The sequence below is a fragment of the Globicephala melas genome, chromosome 10, assembly GCF_963455315.2.
Source record: "Globicephala melas chromosome 10, mGloMel1.2, whole genome shotgun sequence".
NCBI classification, from domain to species: domain Eukaryota; kingdom Metazoa; phylum Chordata; class Mammalia; order Artiodactyla; family Delphinidae; genus Globicephala; species Globicephala melas.
This window is the reverse complement of record NC_083323.1, coordinates 66455577-66472152: the sequence shown is the minus strand read 5'-3', so window position 1 is coordinate 66472152 and position 16576 is coordinate 66455577. Positions and strand designations below refer to the sequence as shown.

The following is a 16576-nucleotide window of genomic DNA, read 5'->3' as shown; positions in this document are numbered from 1 at the left end:
GTTGTGATTTGAACCTAGCTCTGCCGGATACCAAAACCCATGTTCTTTGTTCTTCTTTGGGGCTCTCTTCATTTTTACTTTTTTAATAAGAGCAGTAGTAGTAGTAGTAATACTAGTAGTAGTTATGTTCAATATCCTCTCTTTAAGACATCAAAAATTATTATGTACTATATTTGAGAAAATTTTGAGCACAGAAAGGTTGAAGTAACCTTTTAATTAGCATAAAGTTCATCTGAAAACTCATTTCCTCAGAGCATTTTATTTCTTGAAAATTCCCAATAATTGATGGGAGGAAGATTTTTTAAGGTGTTATTTATTATCTGTAGTCAGTTTAACATTTTTGTGCCATTGTTTTAAATGAGTCACTTGGTTTTTTAAATTTTGTTTTGGAAACACCTCTGCATCCTCATTTTGATACCGCAAGGAGTAGCTATTCTTGTAAACTGCTTCTTGAGTTTCACGAGAAAAAGTAACATCTTTATAAGGCATTAACCAACTGATAGGAGTTGTCACAATCCTTTGCTTTGCTGGGCACTAGATGCTCTGATTTTTCTTCTTCTTGCTTTGAATGAGGTTGCAAACATCAATTCCTAGAGAAGTGGTCTGAGAAGATTATGACCAGGGCACATATGGGGACCTAACAGTCCGATAGGGGAATCACAGATGATGACGGGACACTTGTGCTGCAAACTCTGAGCAGCTGAAAATAACTCAGGGCAGTTCTTAGATGGCAAATGGAAACCTCCTGTGAAAGATGAAGAGCTCTCTGGGAATGATGGATTGTAACTGTAAGGGAGTCTGCAAAAGAAGAATTACACAGGAACCCAGTAAGGAGCTGAACACTTGTTGCCTTAGTTACGCCCTCAGTTCTACCTTATGTGTCTTCTTCAGCTCAACAGTCTGAAGAGCAATATCTTGAAACTCCCTTTTCTGTTTATTCTCAGATCATAATCACATTTTGTGAGATTGGCTTTCATTCAAAGCATGAAATCTCAGGGACTGGTAACCCAGGCCCCATGCAACTCAGGTGACTAAGAAAAAGGGGCAGTTTACAGTTATGGATTTGGCGAATGGGAACTACCAGTTAATAATTTTGAGTCATAACCATTTAATTTTCCAAAAACTGAAAATAAATGTGCTATTGAAATAAGATTAATTAAGAGGAGCAAGAGGGTAGGTGGAGGGAAACCTATGGTTATGAAGTCAAGCTAAAATGATTGTTCCTTAAGTCTAAGGAGCTTGTGTAGATGGAATAGTGTGAAAGTCCATTAAGTCATGCAGGATTTGGTTGTAGCACTATTATTTTGGTTCTAACTGATTCCAGAATATGAGATCGGGAACTATTTCTGAAAGATCGAAAAATGTCGTTTAGGACAACCATCTAGCCTGCGTGGAAAACCTACTGCATATTCTTCCTCAGGAGGTGATACAAACTGAAAATGCTAATAGGTTCAAAAAAGTTTAAGGTAAATGGATTGATGTTAAATCCATAGTTCGATATTAAAACAAAGCAAGACACTTTGGGGATATCGAAACCTTAAGAGGTCAGCCTCCAGGAGGACAACCATTCTCAAACAAATGTCCTCTTGCACCACTTGTCTTGTTTCATCACATCCATCACTTTATCATTCCTGACTTTATTGGGAATGTCTTACAGCTTAATCTCACCCACATTTCTTTCACCAGTGTTACCACTACCAGATGAGAACAGTGCAAGCAGATGATGGCTTTTTCTAGAAAAGGGAAAGTAAGAAAACAACCACTATAGGCCTTTGCACATTTTTCCTTTTCTTTTCCTTTTCTTTACTTGTTCGTCTTCTTTTCTGCAGATCACCTTTAAGGAAAGCTAAACAAAAGTTTTAAAAATGGTGTACCACCTGTGGGAAAACAGGAAAGCAAAACAAGTTTGAAGTCATGCTAATGCAAATCCCAATCCCAGCTAACTGTGGGTTTAAGGAAAAGTTCACTCGGAGTCCATCCTCCCTGAGAAGGCTCCAAACTAAGAATCTTCCCGCAGTAGAAAGCTTATTATCTTCCCTGGTTACTTAACTCCTTTTAAGGAAGCTTTATTTTAAAGGTCATTTCAAAGTTCTCTTTTCATATTTCCTCTAGCCTCGTTCATAAATTTTAAGAATATAATATTTAAAAACATATGAGAACTCTGTTTGCTAAAACTACTGCTTCCTTGGCACAGGCTAGAGGGAAATATTTAACAATAATTATGCCTGAGGCATTATGTCTCCACCCTCACCCTGTGTTTGAAACATGATGTTCTAATAATAGAACTCTAGAGTTTATTTTAACACAGGCAAAGGGAAACAAAGGCAAAATGCATATACCAAATCAGGAAGCCGTTGGCATGTGAGCATTCCCTCATGAGTATAAAAAAAAAGAAAAGAAAAAAAGAAAGACGAAGAAGCAGCAGCAGCATTTTCATGGCACAGTCTAATATTATTTATAAATGAACTGCATCTATTTTTGATGGGAAATGACTGAAAATAGCCAGTTCCACTATTTGGAAACTACTTATAGCCATTTACAAATATAAATTAGCAAGACAATGTCTTTGTTCAGTTTTAATTTCTTTTTTTTTTAACATCTTTATTGAGTATAATTGCTTTACAATGGTGTGTTAGTTTCTGCTTTATAGCAAAGTGAATCAGCTGTACATACACATATATCCCCATATCTCCTCCCTCAGCAAGACAATTTTTTTAGGAATTTGTACATCATGGTTTCCCTGGTGGCACAGTGGTTAAGAATCTGTCTGCCAATGCAGGGAACACAGGTTTGAGCCCTGGTCCAGGAAGATCCCACATGCCACGGAGCAACTAAGCCCGTGCACCATAACTACTGAACCCGTGCGCCTAGAGCCCGTGCTCCGCAACAAGAGAAGCCACCACAGTGAGAGGCCCGAGCACTGCATTGAAGAGTAGCCCCTGCTCAGCGCAGCTAGAGAAAGCCTGTGCAACAATGAAGACTCAACGCAGCCAAAAATAAATTTAAAAAAAAGAATTTGTACATCAGTTTTAAACTTGCAACAGAAATCATTTATAAACTAAATCAGCAGTAAGTTCTATATTCTAAAAAATTATGAGTCAAAATATATACTGATATTTGGTAGTTACACAGGGAGCATGTAAACTGTATTGGAAAGTATGTCCAGGGGCCAGTGACCTTCTCAAACTAGTATCACACATTCCAGTTAAATGTCTACATTTCCAAAAACACGTCAGCACTGTTGAGCCTAGGGCTGGTAGACAGTGCCCTGGAGTATTTCTCTTTTCCTTTTGGGAAGTAACCGTATGGGCTGCTTCTGTGTTACCATTCACCCACTTGCTCCTTTGCCAGCGTGGTCTTTAGTATCTCATGAGTAAAAACCAAGAGAATCTACTGAGAAGGGATTAAATAATAAGATAGTTCAGTTAGGTCAAGAATAGTAATTGGCATTTCAGAAAAGCATTAATTCAATTGGGCAGTACCCATAAAAATGTTAGTGCTCTCTAATTAAAAGGTGCAAATGAAAAACAAACGGTATTTTAACTCTCATGGGAAAAGTGAAAAAGAGTGAAATCCAGTGAGGGAAAGGCACTTTCATACTCTGCTGTTGGAAGTGTTCATTTTTATAAATATTTTGGATGACAGTTGAGCAACATATATATCAAAAAACCTCTAAAAGGCTAGGTCCCTTAAAATCTGCTTCTAGAATTTAGCCTAAGAAAATAGTAATTGAACATGTGCACAGATACATATGTGTAAAGATGCTCCTTGCAGCAGTGTTTATAAAAGCAGCAAATTGGAAAGAACTTACATGTTCATCAGTGGAGGAACTGTTTAACTAAATGGTATTGCAGCTACTAAACATGATGGTGCAGAGCTTTTTTTCAAGCTAGAAAAATGGCTGTGATGGGTGTTTTTAGAAAAGTACGTATAGTATCGTGAATGTGCATGTGTGTTTGTGTGTGCGTGAGAGAGAGAGATCCAAAATATTAAGAAGCTCGGCTTATCTCTGGGAGATGGGATTACATATGACTTTTATTCATTCCTTTATACTTCCCTGTATCTTCAGATTTTTTTTTGTATTGAGTATATATTACTTTTATCAGAAAAAAAAAAAAGGTATATTTTCCTAAGAAAAAAGCAAACCAAGCTCCTGCTAAATGCAAAGTCTCAGCAGAGAACTCAGGGTGAACAAGACCCGGCCATTGGCCTTCAGAAGCTGAAAGTGTGTTTAACAGAGTAGGGAAGGAGACAGTGTGATTTGTACAAATATTATTCTGGGTCACTCCTAAGTTTACCCTGATTGTCACAGAGTCACCAACAGGGATGTTCTTGGACTCTCTAACAGACTTGGAATCCTCACTTCTAGATACACCTCCTCCTTGAACGAGCAGCTTTTCCACTGCACTTCTTTCCCGCCAGCACGTTCTTGAATGCCCCATCCAAGACACTCTGACGCATATCCCCCAACATGCGATTGACTGAGCTGACTTCCTGTGTGGCTCCCTTGTGCATCCATGTACTTCTCCTTATCCCTGGTACTAACGTGTTACTTCCTTTTCTCCCACCCCTGCTTCTCATAGTACTAATCTTTCTACCTTCAGCATTCAGCCTTCCATGCCTGCAGTTCTTGGCATTTTTCTTTGTACTTTGTATTTTCTCACTGTCAAGTGTTCTTATAGGCCGAGGAGGTGATCTGAATAAAAGGAATAAAAATTGATGTAGTCTCTGCTATCCCTTGCAGTAATTTTGCACACTTTATAAAGAAAAAAATGTTCCACTATCTCTTACGCCTTGAACCCGCCTGGACTCTGCTACAGTTAGGGAAAACACTAGAATATACCTCATTTATAACTGTGTGACATATAAATAAATTTTCATTATGTTCTATATTTCATGGGATCTAAATATTTACATAAAGGCTCTTGCTTCTAAACGTTTGTTTCCCTAAAACTTGCGATATACAGGGATTCAAGGTTTACTGAAAAATAGAAAATCCTATATTTTCACTTCAGTTTTTCGCTATAATTAAAGTTTTTTTTTCCTGTTTTGTTCTTCCTGGAATTAACTACTTTGTTTTGCTAGTCTTGAAGACCGCAGAGAGCCACATGTGTTTTCCACATTCACATATCACTTGCTCTTTAATTATGTGAGTGTTTTGATATTGTTTGTTTTTCATAGTGTAATTCCTCAACTATCATTGTTAGACAGTAAGACTTTTTGTGTCCTGCTTTCTGTAGAGGTTGAGACCACTAATCCAAATAAACCTGGAACACTCTCTAATCTCATAGTAAATGACAGCCCTAACAGGGGCAGGAATAAACTGTTTGGAAATTCTCTAGAATTTTTTAATCTGATACAATCAGATAATATCACTTGCTGTCCAAGGCAAGTTTCCAACATCCTTACGCACAAATGAGAGTTTGAGCAGAGATCCCAAACTGATTGCTTTGTATCCAGATCTTGGACAAATCATTTAAAATTTGCATCTTAAACTCTAGGAGTAGATGCCTCTATTGTGAAATGGGACTTCCAATCTTGATTTTGCAGGGTTTATTTGAGGACACATTTTGTTTATTTGAGGACACTTGAGAAGTGTGAGTTTGGACACATGTTGAGCAGCAAGTTCTTTCCTGGACTCACCAAGTGCTGATGCCAGGGATTCCAGGAGGGTGCTTAGTGAGATGGGCCGCTCGTGTCTAACTGACCTAAATGCCATGGAGCAGTTACACCCAGGCAGCTGTTTCCGCAGATCCTTTCCTTCCCTAGCCCTTCTTTCTCCACCCGGAAGACAAGCCTCACCATTATGTAATCATCATGTGACCCTTCATGTACCCAAACATGTACCCATGTTCCTCCTGTTCAAGGAAAATCCAGATAACTTATGAGAAGTTCTCCTACCAAGTAATTTCAGTCATCCCTTGGTATTCACAGGGCGGTTACCAAAATCTTTGGATGCTCAAGTCCCTTATATAAGATGGTGTAGTAGTTGCATATAATGTATACACATCCTCCCATGTCCTTTGATCATCTCTAGATTACTTATACTACCTAGTACAATGTAAAGGCTATGTAAATTGTTGTGAATACAATGTAAATGTCATGTGAATAGTTGTTGGCACACGGCAAATTCAAGCTTTGCTTTTTGGAACTTTCTGTATTTTTTTTTTTTTTTTTTTTTTTTTAGTCTGACGTTGGTTGAATCCACAAATTCTGGCAGCGTAATTTTGCTGCTTGCATTTTTATCCTGATTTGGTTAAAAGAGCCCTTTGGGCTGTTTTGTTGAAGGAGATGCCCTACAAATAGAAGGAGGAAAGAAGCCAGCTGAGAGCAGAGAGACCTGGGAAACATCAGTTGGGTACATTACACCCAACCTTTCTTATTCCTTCTCTCCTACACTGCTCTGCCAGGAGCTTATTTCTCAGACCTCCCCTGGCTCAGACCAAGCATGTCTCTCTTCCCAAGTGTGAAATGTCAAAGCCAACAGTTAAAGACAGAGGTGGTCAGGTCACTCTTCTGCAATGGTTGGCAGCATTGTTTCTGTTTATTTTGATATAATGACAAATGAACATGGATAGTCTTTTTAACCACTGCAGTCTTTAAGTACACCTTTGGGTCAGATTGCTGCAAATGAGTAAATGGACGCTAAATTGGTGGAATCTAGTGTCCTCGGAACCAGAGAGGGCAATGGCTATGAACAAATAAAACATATGATAGACTCTAAACTGTAATTAGAAATTTACTTCATATCTTTTCCAGGAAGAAAGAAGTATTAACAGCTAGAGACTCTGCTTACTTCCTTGGCATTAAAGACATTTGCCTAAGACCCTCAGGGTAACAATAAGTTACTCTGATGAGTATAAGAGTTAATAAGTTTCCTAGTGGGGAAGTCAGTAACCACACGTAAGCTCCAATCTCTAAAATGATTTGACCTGATAAATTTTAAACCATCTCTTAAAGTGTTTTTAAACTTAAGCTGCTGAACAGGAAAGACTGGGTTTCAGGGGGTTTTTGTATTTCATCTTGGTGCCCTTTGACTTGGTAGAAAAGACTAAAGATGCAATTTTGAGTAGATTTTGAGAGGTCAGGACTAGAATAATCCATCTCTGAATAATCAGTCATTTTGAAGAAGATTATCAATATTTATCCTAGGAAACTATTAAACTTTACTTCAAAACTTTAGAAGAGGATTTTTTTAAAATTTTTTTTTAGTTTTTTTTGTCATTTCAATACCTGTTGGATGAGTCAGGCCTATACTGGAACTTATAGCTGAAAAATCCAGCCTTTTTTTCTTTTCCAAGCAGTACTGTTTTGTTCATAGTTGAGTCTTTTCTATTTGGGCTAGTTCCCTTGTTTGTTAGATATTCTTTCTAGCCCAGCATTTTGTTTCTCCCTTCTCTTCCCAGTCACCTAGTGGAATGTTTTCTGCCAAGAGATGGGAAACGTGGATTTCACAGCCATACGAATTTGGCACTCTTTCCCCCGGCACTGCATTCTAATACCATATGAGAGTCTGACCTAGTTATTTCATACAGACAGTCTTGCCAAGCCAGTGGCGTTTTCCTCCAACAAAGGGCCGTGGTCTTCTATCATACAGGAGAGATGTGCATACAGACCTGATTATCTGGGAGCTTGCTGCCAACCTGTGTGGCTGACCAAGGGCTGTGTGGGGAGGAATGCCTGGATCCACGTGCAGATGTGGTTCTTATTCCAGGCCTCATTCTTCAGAACGTGACTTCAGTGAGCTGTCAGATGCCACCAAAGAAAGGCAGCAGAATGTGGGCTCCAGAGAGCAAGCTGCTTTGGACATGTTTCAGACGTCTGTAACAATGACCAGGTTTTCGTGACTATATTCCACCTTACTCCACTTCCCCTCGGCCTCATAGTTTTTTCCTCTACACACGGTTTTCCTCTAGCAACTGCCCAGGTTGTCACCAATAGTAACATCTTCACTGAAAGGAAGAGAAATTGAAGAGAGGAGGGGCCTCAAGAACTCCATGGTTGAAGTAAAAACAACAGGCCTTAGCATTTTTGTGTAGCTTTTTTTTTTAAATGTATTTTAAAATTAATTAATTATTTTTAATTGAAATATAGTTGATTTACAGTGTTGTGTTATTTTCAAATGTACACCACAGTGATTCAGTGATATATATATATATATATATATATATATATATATATATATATGTTCTTTTTCAGATTATTTTCCTGTATAGGTTGTTATAAAATACTGAGTAGAGTTCCCTGTGCTATGTAGTAGGTCCTTGTTGGTTATCTATTTCATATATAGTAGTGTGTATATGTTACTCCCAAAGTCCTAATTTATCCCCCCCACCCTTTCCCCTTTGGTAACCATAAGCCTGTTTTCTGTGTCTTGTATAGCTTTAAATACTCTTAACGTTTACTGGTTTTAAAGAGCTGAAATTGGAAATAAAAGAATTGGGTGGTAGCCTCAGCCTGGGACACTGATGTGTCTGTTTTTCTGGCCCCTCAGCGTCCTGGCTGGGAAAGGTCTCAGGCCAAGTCACACTGTTAGTCTGCTCCGTGGTAGAAAAGAGGAAAGGAGGGGCAAGTATCAGTTTGTATATGTTTAGCAAAAATATACATCTTCTCAAAAGTGTGAAGAAAACGGGAAACTGGTGGCGGTAAAATAAGGTGATTTGTGTAGTACTAACTGATGCTGAATGAAGAGAAGAATTAATCACATTTAATGATTAAGGGGTTCCACCAAATGACTGCAAAATGCAACCTCCCCATGACTTTTAATGGAAAAAAAATGAAAAATTGAAAAGTATTACTTGTCAGTTAAAAAAATATTCTGATTCTTAAACAACATTCACATAAGCAGTATGACCAGATGTTGGAGAAACACAAACTCAAGCCTTTCCTTAGAGCAAATTAAAACAATTCTATCCAAATCCATAAGGTAATACAGATTGTTTTAAACTGTATTAGGTCTGTGTTCTGCCGTTATGACTTTGTTTTTATGCCATAAGGCTTTTTTTTTTTTTTTTTTTTTTTTTTTTTTTTGCGGTACGCGGGACTCTCATCTCACTGTTGTGGCCTCTCCCGTTGTGGAGCCCAGGCTCCGGACCTGCAGGCTCAGCGGCCATGGCTCACGGGCCCAGCCGCTCCGCGGCACGCGGGATCCTCCCGGACCGGGGCACGAACCTGCATCCCCTGCATCGGCAGGTGGACTCTCAACCACTGTGCCACCAGGGAAGCCCACGCCATAAGGCTTTTAAGCTCTAAATTAAAGGCTCATTTATTTGTTCTTGTTGCTGGGATTTTTGTTTGTTTGCTTGTTTTTTGCTAGGAGTGAGGGGGTATCTTGTGTGGATTTGGGGACAAATACCAACGACCAGTGTGTCTTTTGTGTGTATCAAAGCATTTTCTGGCATTTGTTTAAGGTTATAAAATGATACTTTCTATAAAGTGATGAGGTTCAGAGAGAAGTCATGAAAATTGATGAAAAGGTTAGAAAATATGGTCAAGGTAGGATGAGATTTTCATAAACAGTGCTTTGTCTTAGATTTTTTTCTCTTGTTAAATGAACTTTGGTCCTTCCGATAGGCATCTCTGGTTACTGTGTTCATTTCCAAACTTGGTACTCCTTTTGCTCATCCAGGTGGGAATAATTCTGGGATAACTGTGTTACATTCATAATGCTGATGTTTTCCCATACATGTGTAGAATAATGCTAACTTGCTCAATTCAAGGACTTCTTTCACCAAGAACAGACTATGCTTGCAAAGATCATGTGACCATGCCCTCTTGGTCAAGTAACTAGTTATGGATTTATTTCTCTTTCTCTGTAAACATACTGATGTATCTGTTAAAGCTAGAAAATAAACACTTATAAATTGGCACTTTTCAAAAAACTATATTAAAATTTATTTTTCTATCCACACAGGAAGAATTTAATGGAAAACTTGACTCCCTCTTTTTTAATGATGGTCAGCGAAGAATTGACTTTGTTCTAGTGTATGAAGATGAAAGTAGAAAAGAGACCAATAAAAAGGGTTCAAATGAAAAACAAAGGGTAAGTTTTTTATCCCATTTTCTTTTTATTCCTTATAATATTGTGAAATGAAAAAATAAAGTGCTATTTTTATGTAAGCAGTAAAGTGAGACTGGTGTTTGAAATATCATACAACAAACATACCTTCATATTTTCTCTGTTCATCATTCCCTCAAGGTATTGGTAACAGAAAAAAATTTTTTTTTAACTTTTTAAAGTTTGGAACAGAAACTTCCTCAGGCTCTTAAGCTGAAGGCGGACTTTCTTCAGAGGAATGGCACTTTCTATCTGTAGAAGAGATTTACGTTAAAAGCACACTTGGCGATTTGCAACTAGGTATGAAAGGAAGCTGATGATTGACAATGACAGCGAGTGAAATAACAACCAGCATTCAGGGAGTGCCAACTCATGGATGGTCCGTGCATTTTGCATGCATTTTCTCATTTAATCCTGAGAACAGTCTGTGAGGTGCCTTTTATTTTCATACCATTCTGGATGACAAACTTGATCCATAGGTTAAATGACTGCCCAAGTTCATGGACTCTAGTGTAAGAACCGGTGGAGCTATGGTTCAAACTCTTGTCCTGAATCTCGAACCTGTGCTCTTGGAAGCTGACATTCAAATTCTAATTCTGCCACTGTATTATATGAAATAATTCTAGTTGAGGTAACACTAGCCTCGGATTACAGTGGCTTAATAAAATAAAAGTTTACTTATTGCTCGTGTCAAACAAATGTGGCATCCCTATTTGGCACAATGGTTTGGGGGTACAGGCAGGGCTTTGTTCCTTGCAGTCGTTCAGGAACCCAGGCTGACACAGAGGCTTTGCCATTTTCAACAGGTAGTTTCTAAGATCATCCTGAGCATCAATAAATGGTGGATGGGATGAGAGAGAGAATGAAGAAAGTACTCGTGCTTCTTTACCTCTTTGGACTGGAACTGACTATGTCAGTTGTGTTCACATTCTATTGGTCAGAACTCTGGAAGGTGGAAAGCATAGTTTCTGGCTGGACAGCCATTTCTCAGTAGGAACTCCATGCTGTGGACGGGGAACATGAGTTTTTGGTGGAGAGCGGCTTGTCTTTGCCACAGCTACCAACTGGCTGTGTGACTTGGATGAATTTTCTTATCAGAATTGTATTTTTTAATTATTTTTGAGATGCCTATTAGTTTTCCTTTTTTTTTTTTTTTTTTTTTTTTTTGTGGTACGCGGGCCTCTCACTGCTGCAGCCTCTCCCGCTGAGGAGCACAGGCTCCGACGCGCAGGCTCAGCGGCCGTGGCTCACGGGCCCAGCCGCTCCGCGGCATGTGGGATCCTCCCGGACCGGGGCACGAACCCGTGTCCCCTGCATCGGCAGGCGGACTCTCAACCACTGCGCCACCAGGGAAGCCCCGATTTTTACATTTTGACGTCTCTGAAATCAGGGTACATCTTAAGAAAGGTGTATCATACTTTCATTGGCTGCATTTTTTCTTATTGGTACATAAAATATTGGCTCACTATACAACCAGTGACATCTTAGATTTAGGAAAATGGGAATCCCAGTACCTAGTCCAGAGGATTATGGTTAGGATTAAATAAAACAATTAAATTAAATAGATGTTAATTCTTATACCTTACCTTTTATTTGGGGTTTTCTTAAATGCACTGGTATGAAAAGGCATCACTCTCCTGTTTTTATATAATTTTATCACTAGAGGAAACTAGCTTACAGTGTTTTATCATTTTCCTGTGGACACTAAGGTATCTTCTGTGCAGTCATGGTCACCATCATCAAATATTTATTAGGCATCCATATGCCAATGGAACAGAATTGAGCACTATATAAAGTAAGTTAACCAAACCTAATCCATTAAAGTATAGAGGAAACAGTTCTAGTTTTAGATAAGAGCTTCTCTGCCATGGTAAAGGAGTCCTAGAGCCTCTTACATTATTAATAAGGTCTGCATTTGCTTTACACAGAAACAAAGGTCCTGGAGTAACTCTCAAAAATCAAGAGAAAAAAAATCATCATTAATTTTGGCAATTCCTGAACTCATGGCTTGATACACCATGATGTTGGCTTTTGTAAGCTGTGCTTTGAAGTGTTTTGAGTCTCTGTTTATACATATTACTTAATTTAGAATTCAAAGCTCAGCTTTGGAATCACATTTTTATTAATTGGAAAATCATTTGCGCGCTCCATCATACTCCCTGTCAGGACGTATTCAGGATTTAACGTAACGCCAAGGAAAGGCAATTTCAAAATTCTTCTTTCTTTGAGAGGGAAACAAAAAAGTATGTCTAAATCATATTGATTTCCTAAAACAACACCAAGGTTGTCTTTGCCAGGGGCTGATCTAAAAAGTATTGTTAAATTCTTGCTTAGCGGTGGGGAAAGATAGAACTGATAGGGCTATGAGTATTCGAAACATAGAAGAGCAAAAGACTGCATCTGCACATGAGCAAAATGGAAATGGAATATTTGGAGCAAATCTCCAAATATCATGTAACTTTGTCCCCTTATATTAGTGAAAATACCTCAGAACTTCACACCTCCCTTTAAAAAGCATAAACCATTTACGTTTAGATTACACATGAGGATGATCATAAGTTGTTCCAATAATAAGCGTTCGCTTAGCTAGTACTGCTGTCCGTGGCACAGAATCAGTTTGAATGTTTTTGTTTTGTTTTGTTTTTTACTGCAAGTAACAGGAAAACCAAACTCACAATGGCTTAAATGCTAAAAGGAGATAATAATTCTCTCATTTAAGAAATAGCCCGGACATAGGAGCATTTCTGAGTTAGGTAATTTATTGGCTTAATGAGGTCATCAGGAATTGAGGTTCATTTCATCCTTCCACTCTGCCATCCTCAAACGTTGGCTGTTCTTAAACTGTCTTCACTTTGTTACGTGATGTTTGCTGCATTTCCAGACATCCAGAGGCAGAAAGAGGGAATGCCCTTTCTCATGGTCCTTTTGAAGGGAGAAGAAAGCTCCCCTCTTCCTTTTACTGTTGACTGTCTATCACAGGTCTGTTCCTAAACCAACTACTGGCAAGACGAATGGAATGACCGTCATTAGCATAGACTAATCAAGACTAGTCTTTCCTCTCTTGAATCACCTGATCACCCAGTATCTAACAAAACCATCAGGCTTTTCTTAGTAATGAAGAAGGGAGAATGGCTGTCGAATAGGCAGCCCCAGCAATGTCTGGCACAGCACATGATTAAATATATATAAATAGGTTTGCTCTATGTTGTGAAGAGCAAAAATGTTTTAAATAAAACAAATTACCATGTACTTTTCGAACTCCTCCTGCTCAGTTTTGTTAGTCACGCTCTCTTCCATTTCCTTTATCCAAGACTGCTAACCAGTGGCAGAACTGATCGATTCTGAATTTCATTTTGTCTGACACTTGGCCTCCCTTCAAACAGATGTGTTTATGACCAAGTAATGGTAGAATGCAGATGATGGTAAAGAGGGTAGAAAGGTCTAGATAGCACAATAACAGTATAAGAAATCCTGAATGTGTTACTATTTATCGATATTTACTTTTTTATCAGCAGAATCCATTCCTAAAAGTTGATGGAAAGTTTATTTCCTTGAAGGTTATGAAAAGTTTATATATGGAATTATAAGTTTGTATTGTATATCTGACCTTAAGAATTCTTTAGTGGATCTGGCCAGTGGAGACTACAGAATAAGAAATTTTCCAAAAATGAGTGTTGAATTAAATTATATCCAAACTTTCAAATTATGTGAGACAACTGACTAATTGGTTACAGATCCTTTGAGCTTTTTTTTTTTTTTAATTTATTTATTTATTATTTTTGGCTGCGTTGGGTCTTCCTTGCTGCGTGCGGGCTTTCTCTAGTTGCAGCGAGCGGGGGCTGCTCTTCGCTGCGGTGTGCAGGCTTCTCATTGCAGTGGCTTCTCTTGTTGCAGAGCACGGGCTCTAGGCGTGTGGGCTTCAGTGTGGCTGGTGAACTGTAGAGCACAGGCTCAGTAGTTGTGGCGCACGGGCCTAGTTGCTCTGCGGCATGTGGGATCTTCCCGGACCAGGGCTCGAACCCCTGTACCCTGCCTTGGCAGGCGGATTCTTAACCACTGTGCCACCAGGGAAGCCCCCTTTGAGCTTTTAAAACTGTTGTCCATTGTTTTAGATGACTTATCATGAGGCTGGAACTCTACCCAGAAGCTAAATGAGATCTCTTTGCAAATGGTTAAAAGTTCATCAAAAAGTTCTAATTTGTTGAACACAGTACGTCACTCCATTTATTGAGGTTTTACATACTTTAGTAAAGTTTTATAATAATATCTATGAGGATCTTATACATTTTATTAGCTATTATATTAAATTTTTGTTGCTGTTGTCAGACATTTTAAATTGCAGTTTGTGATTGATTATTGTGTGTGTTAAAAAAGAATATTGGTTTTTTATAAGTTGTATCTAGTTACCTTGATAAACTTTTTAGTTCTAATAGTTTCTAATGCTTGTTTTAAGTTTTCTCAAAAGAAGACCATATTGTCTACAAGTGACAGTTTTGCTGTACCTTTCTTTATACTTCATTCTTTTTCTTGTCCAAGTGATATGGCTAAGACCTCTTGAATAAAACCAGTAACACATAGTAGTTGTAAGGCCAACTGGCCCGAGGCAGGGGAACACAATCAGATTCACAGGTTGCATCAGACCGAAACTCTCCGGACCACCCAGTTCCAGAAACTGACCTGGGGACTTTGCACCCGGCCCAGCCTTCCCGCCTTTCGAGGTGCAGGACTAACGGTCCCCCAGGATACCCGAAAAGACCACCAAATAAGGAACACCCTGCGCCCTCCCAGATTCACCACACCCCTTTCCCTTCTTCCCCTATAAAATCTTGCCCAACCCTCGCCCGGGTGCGACTTCTCTGGCCCCCTTTCTCTCGGACCAGTGAACCTCGCCCGGGAACGCTCCCTAATAAAGCTCACTTGAAGCTTTCCTCTGTTTCGCAGTGCCGTTTGTTAAGATCCGACCTTACAGTAGTCACCACTGTATTGCTGATTTTGATGCAAATGGTTGTAAAATTTCACCATTAAATATCACATTTACTATAAATTTTTGGTAGTTTTCTTTTAAAAAGTTAAAGGAGTTCCCTTCTAGTCCTAGGTTGCTGTGAGTTTTTATAATTGGGTTTTAAAAGTTATCAAATGCTTTGTTTTTTGTATCAAGGTGATCACATTGCTTTATTTATCAGTAAATCTTATGTGCATTAAGTATATGATTATTTGTGGTTAATAAGATGATAACTAACAGTATAGATAACTCAAACATCATTCACTATTGGCTTTAACATGCAATGTATCATTTTTATAGTCATTAGCTTCCTGCTTATGCTAATACTACATTAACATAGTTTATTTATAATTCACTAAAAAGTATTTGAGGTCACTTACAGAATATACCAAAAATGTAGATGAGGAAATCAAGGTGACAGAAATGTAAAAGCCAGAAAAAGAAAATGAAGCCATGTGTCAAAGTAATAAATAAAATGATTTATTATTAACCATAAGGTCCTGTTCAGAACTGAAGAGTTCATCTGCAAATTTGCCTCTGAGTTTCCTAGTAGCCAAAGAAAATAGAGGATGTTGTCAATAGCATGGTTTAAAGTTTCAACACAATAAAAGCAAAACTGGTTGTTCAAAAGAAATACAATCTTTCTGGTCTAAAGATCCCCCAGAAAGAAATTTGTCCCTTGGAGCCTCCTAAAGGGGAAGGCATGATTGAGTTGACTTAATGTTGCCCTTCACTCTCCAAATTGAAAAAATAAAGGGATGGCAGAAGGGGATTATGAAGAATCAGAATCATATTAAAAAATTCTTGGTAATGACATATTTGCTACAAATAGTCCATGAAAAATATTAGGCTAGGTTAAGTGATGATGGCAACCAGCGTTGGGTGGTCTCACCTTCTCAGATAACTTTTGGTAGGTGTTCTGTCTTTTGTTTTCGGGTATGAAATCAGGTTTAGCTTTAAGTCCTTAAAATTTTAGACTAAAGCAGGGAGCTCTTTATATTTTTATCGTCTTCCTTTACACCCTCCTTGCTTAAACTAAGATTGTAGGTTAAAAGGAATAAATTAAATTAGAATCAGCAGTTTCAAATTACAGCTACCAGATGTGTTGCTGGTATAAGCATATTTGGTTTTATTTTTGAGTACTCAGCACGAGAGCAGTGAATCCGAATCTTGATTCTTAGTTCCAAAATAGGAAGTGTCCTTGGGCTCAATCCTTAAAAACAGACAAACAAGACAGTGAAATCCTGAAAAGTAAAATCTGATTATCCCATTTCATCTCAGAAAGATGTGGAGAAGAGAAAATCCTTTTCCCGATTAGTCCTCATGAGTTAGTTTTGAATGAAGCTGTCATTTGCCCTGGTCCCAACAGTCACCTGTGTCTCACTTTTTAAAGGGTCGTCTGTAAAAGGGTGAAGGGTTGGAAAAAATCAACTATACCAAATTCTCAGGCTTGAAGGGGATAAATAATCATAAAAGAAAGCTGCTTATATGCACAGAAAAGATATGTCCTAAAAAAA

General features: G+C 38.4%; 1 protein-coding gene across 2 annotated transcripts in view; it reads left to right on the top strand.

Moving 5' to 3' along the window:
- Positions 1 to 16576, top strand: part of ANO6 (anoctamin 6) — a 202533-nt gene that overhangs the window by 101709 nt on the left and 84248 nt on the right. For both annotated transcript variants that reach the window (XM_030835326.3, XM_030835325.3), the window contains one exon: positions 9914 to 10042. In XM_030835326.3, the coding sequence (XP_030691186.1) occupies positions 9914 to 10042 (129 nt within the window). The remainder of the gene's footprint in view (positions 1 to 9913; positions 10043 to 16576) is intronic.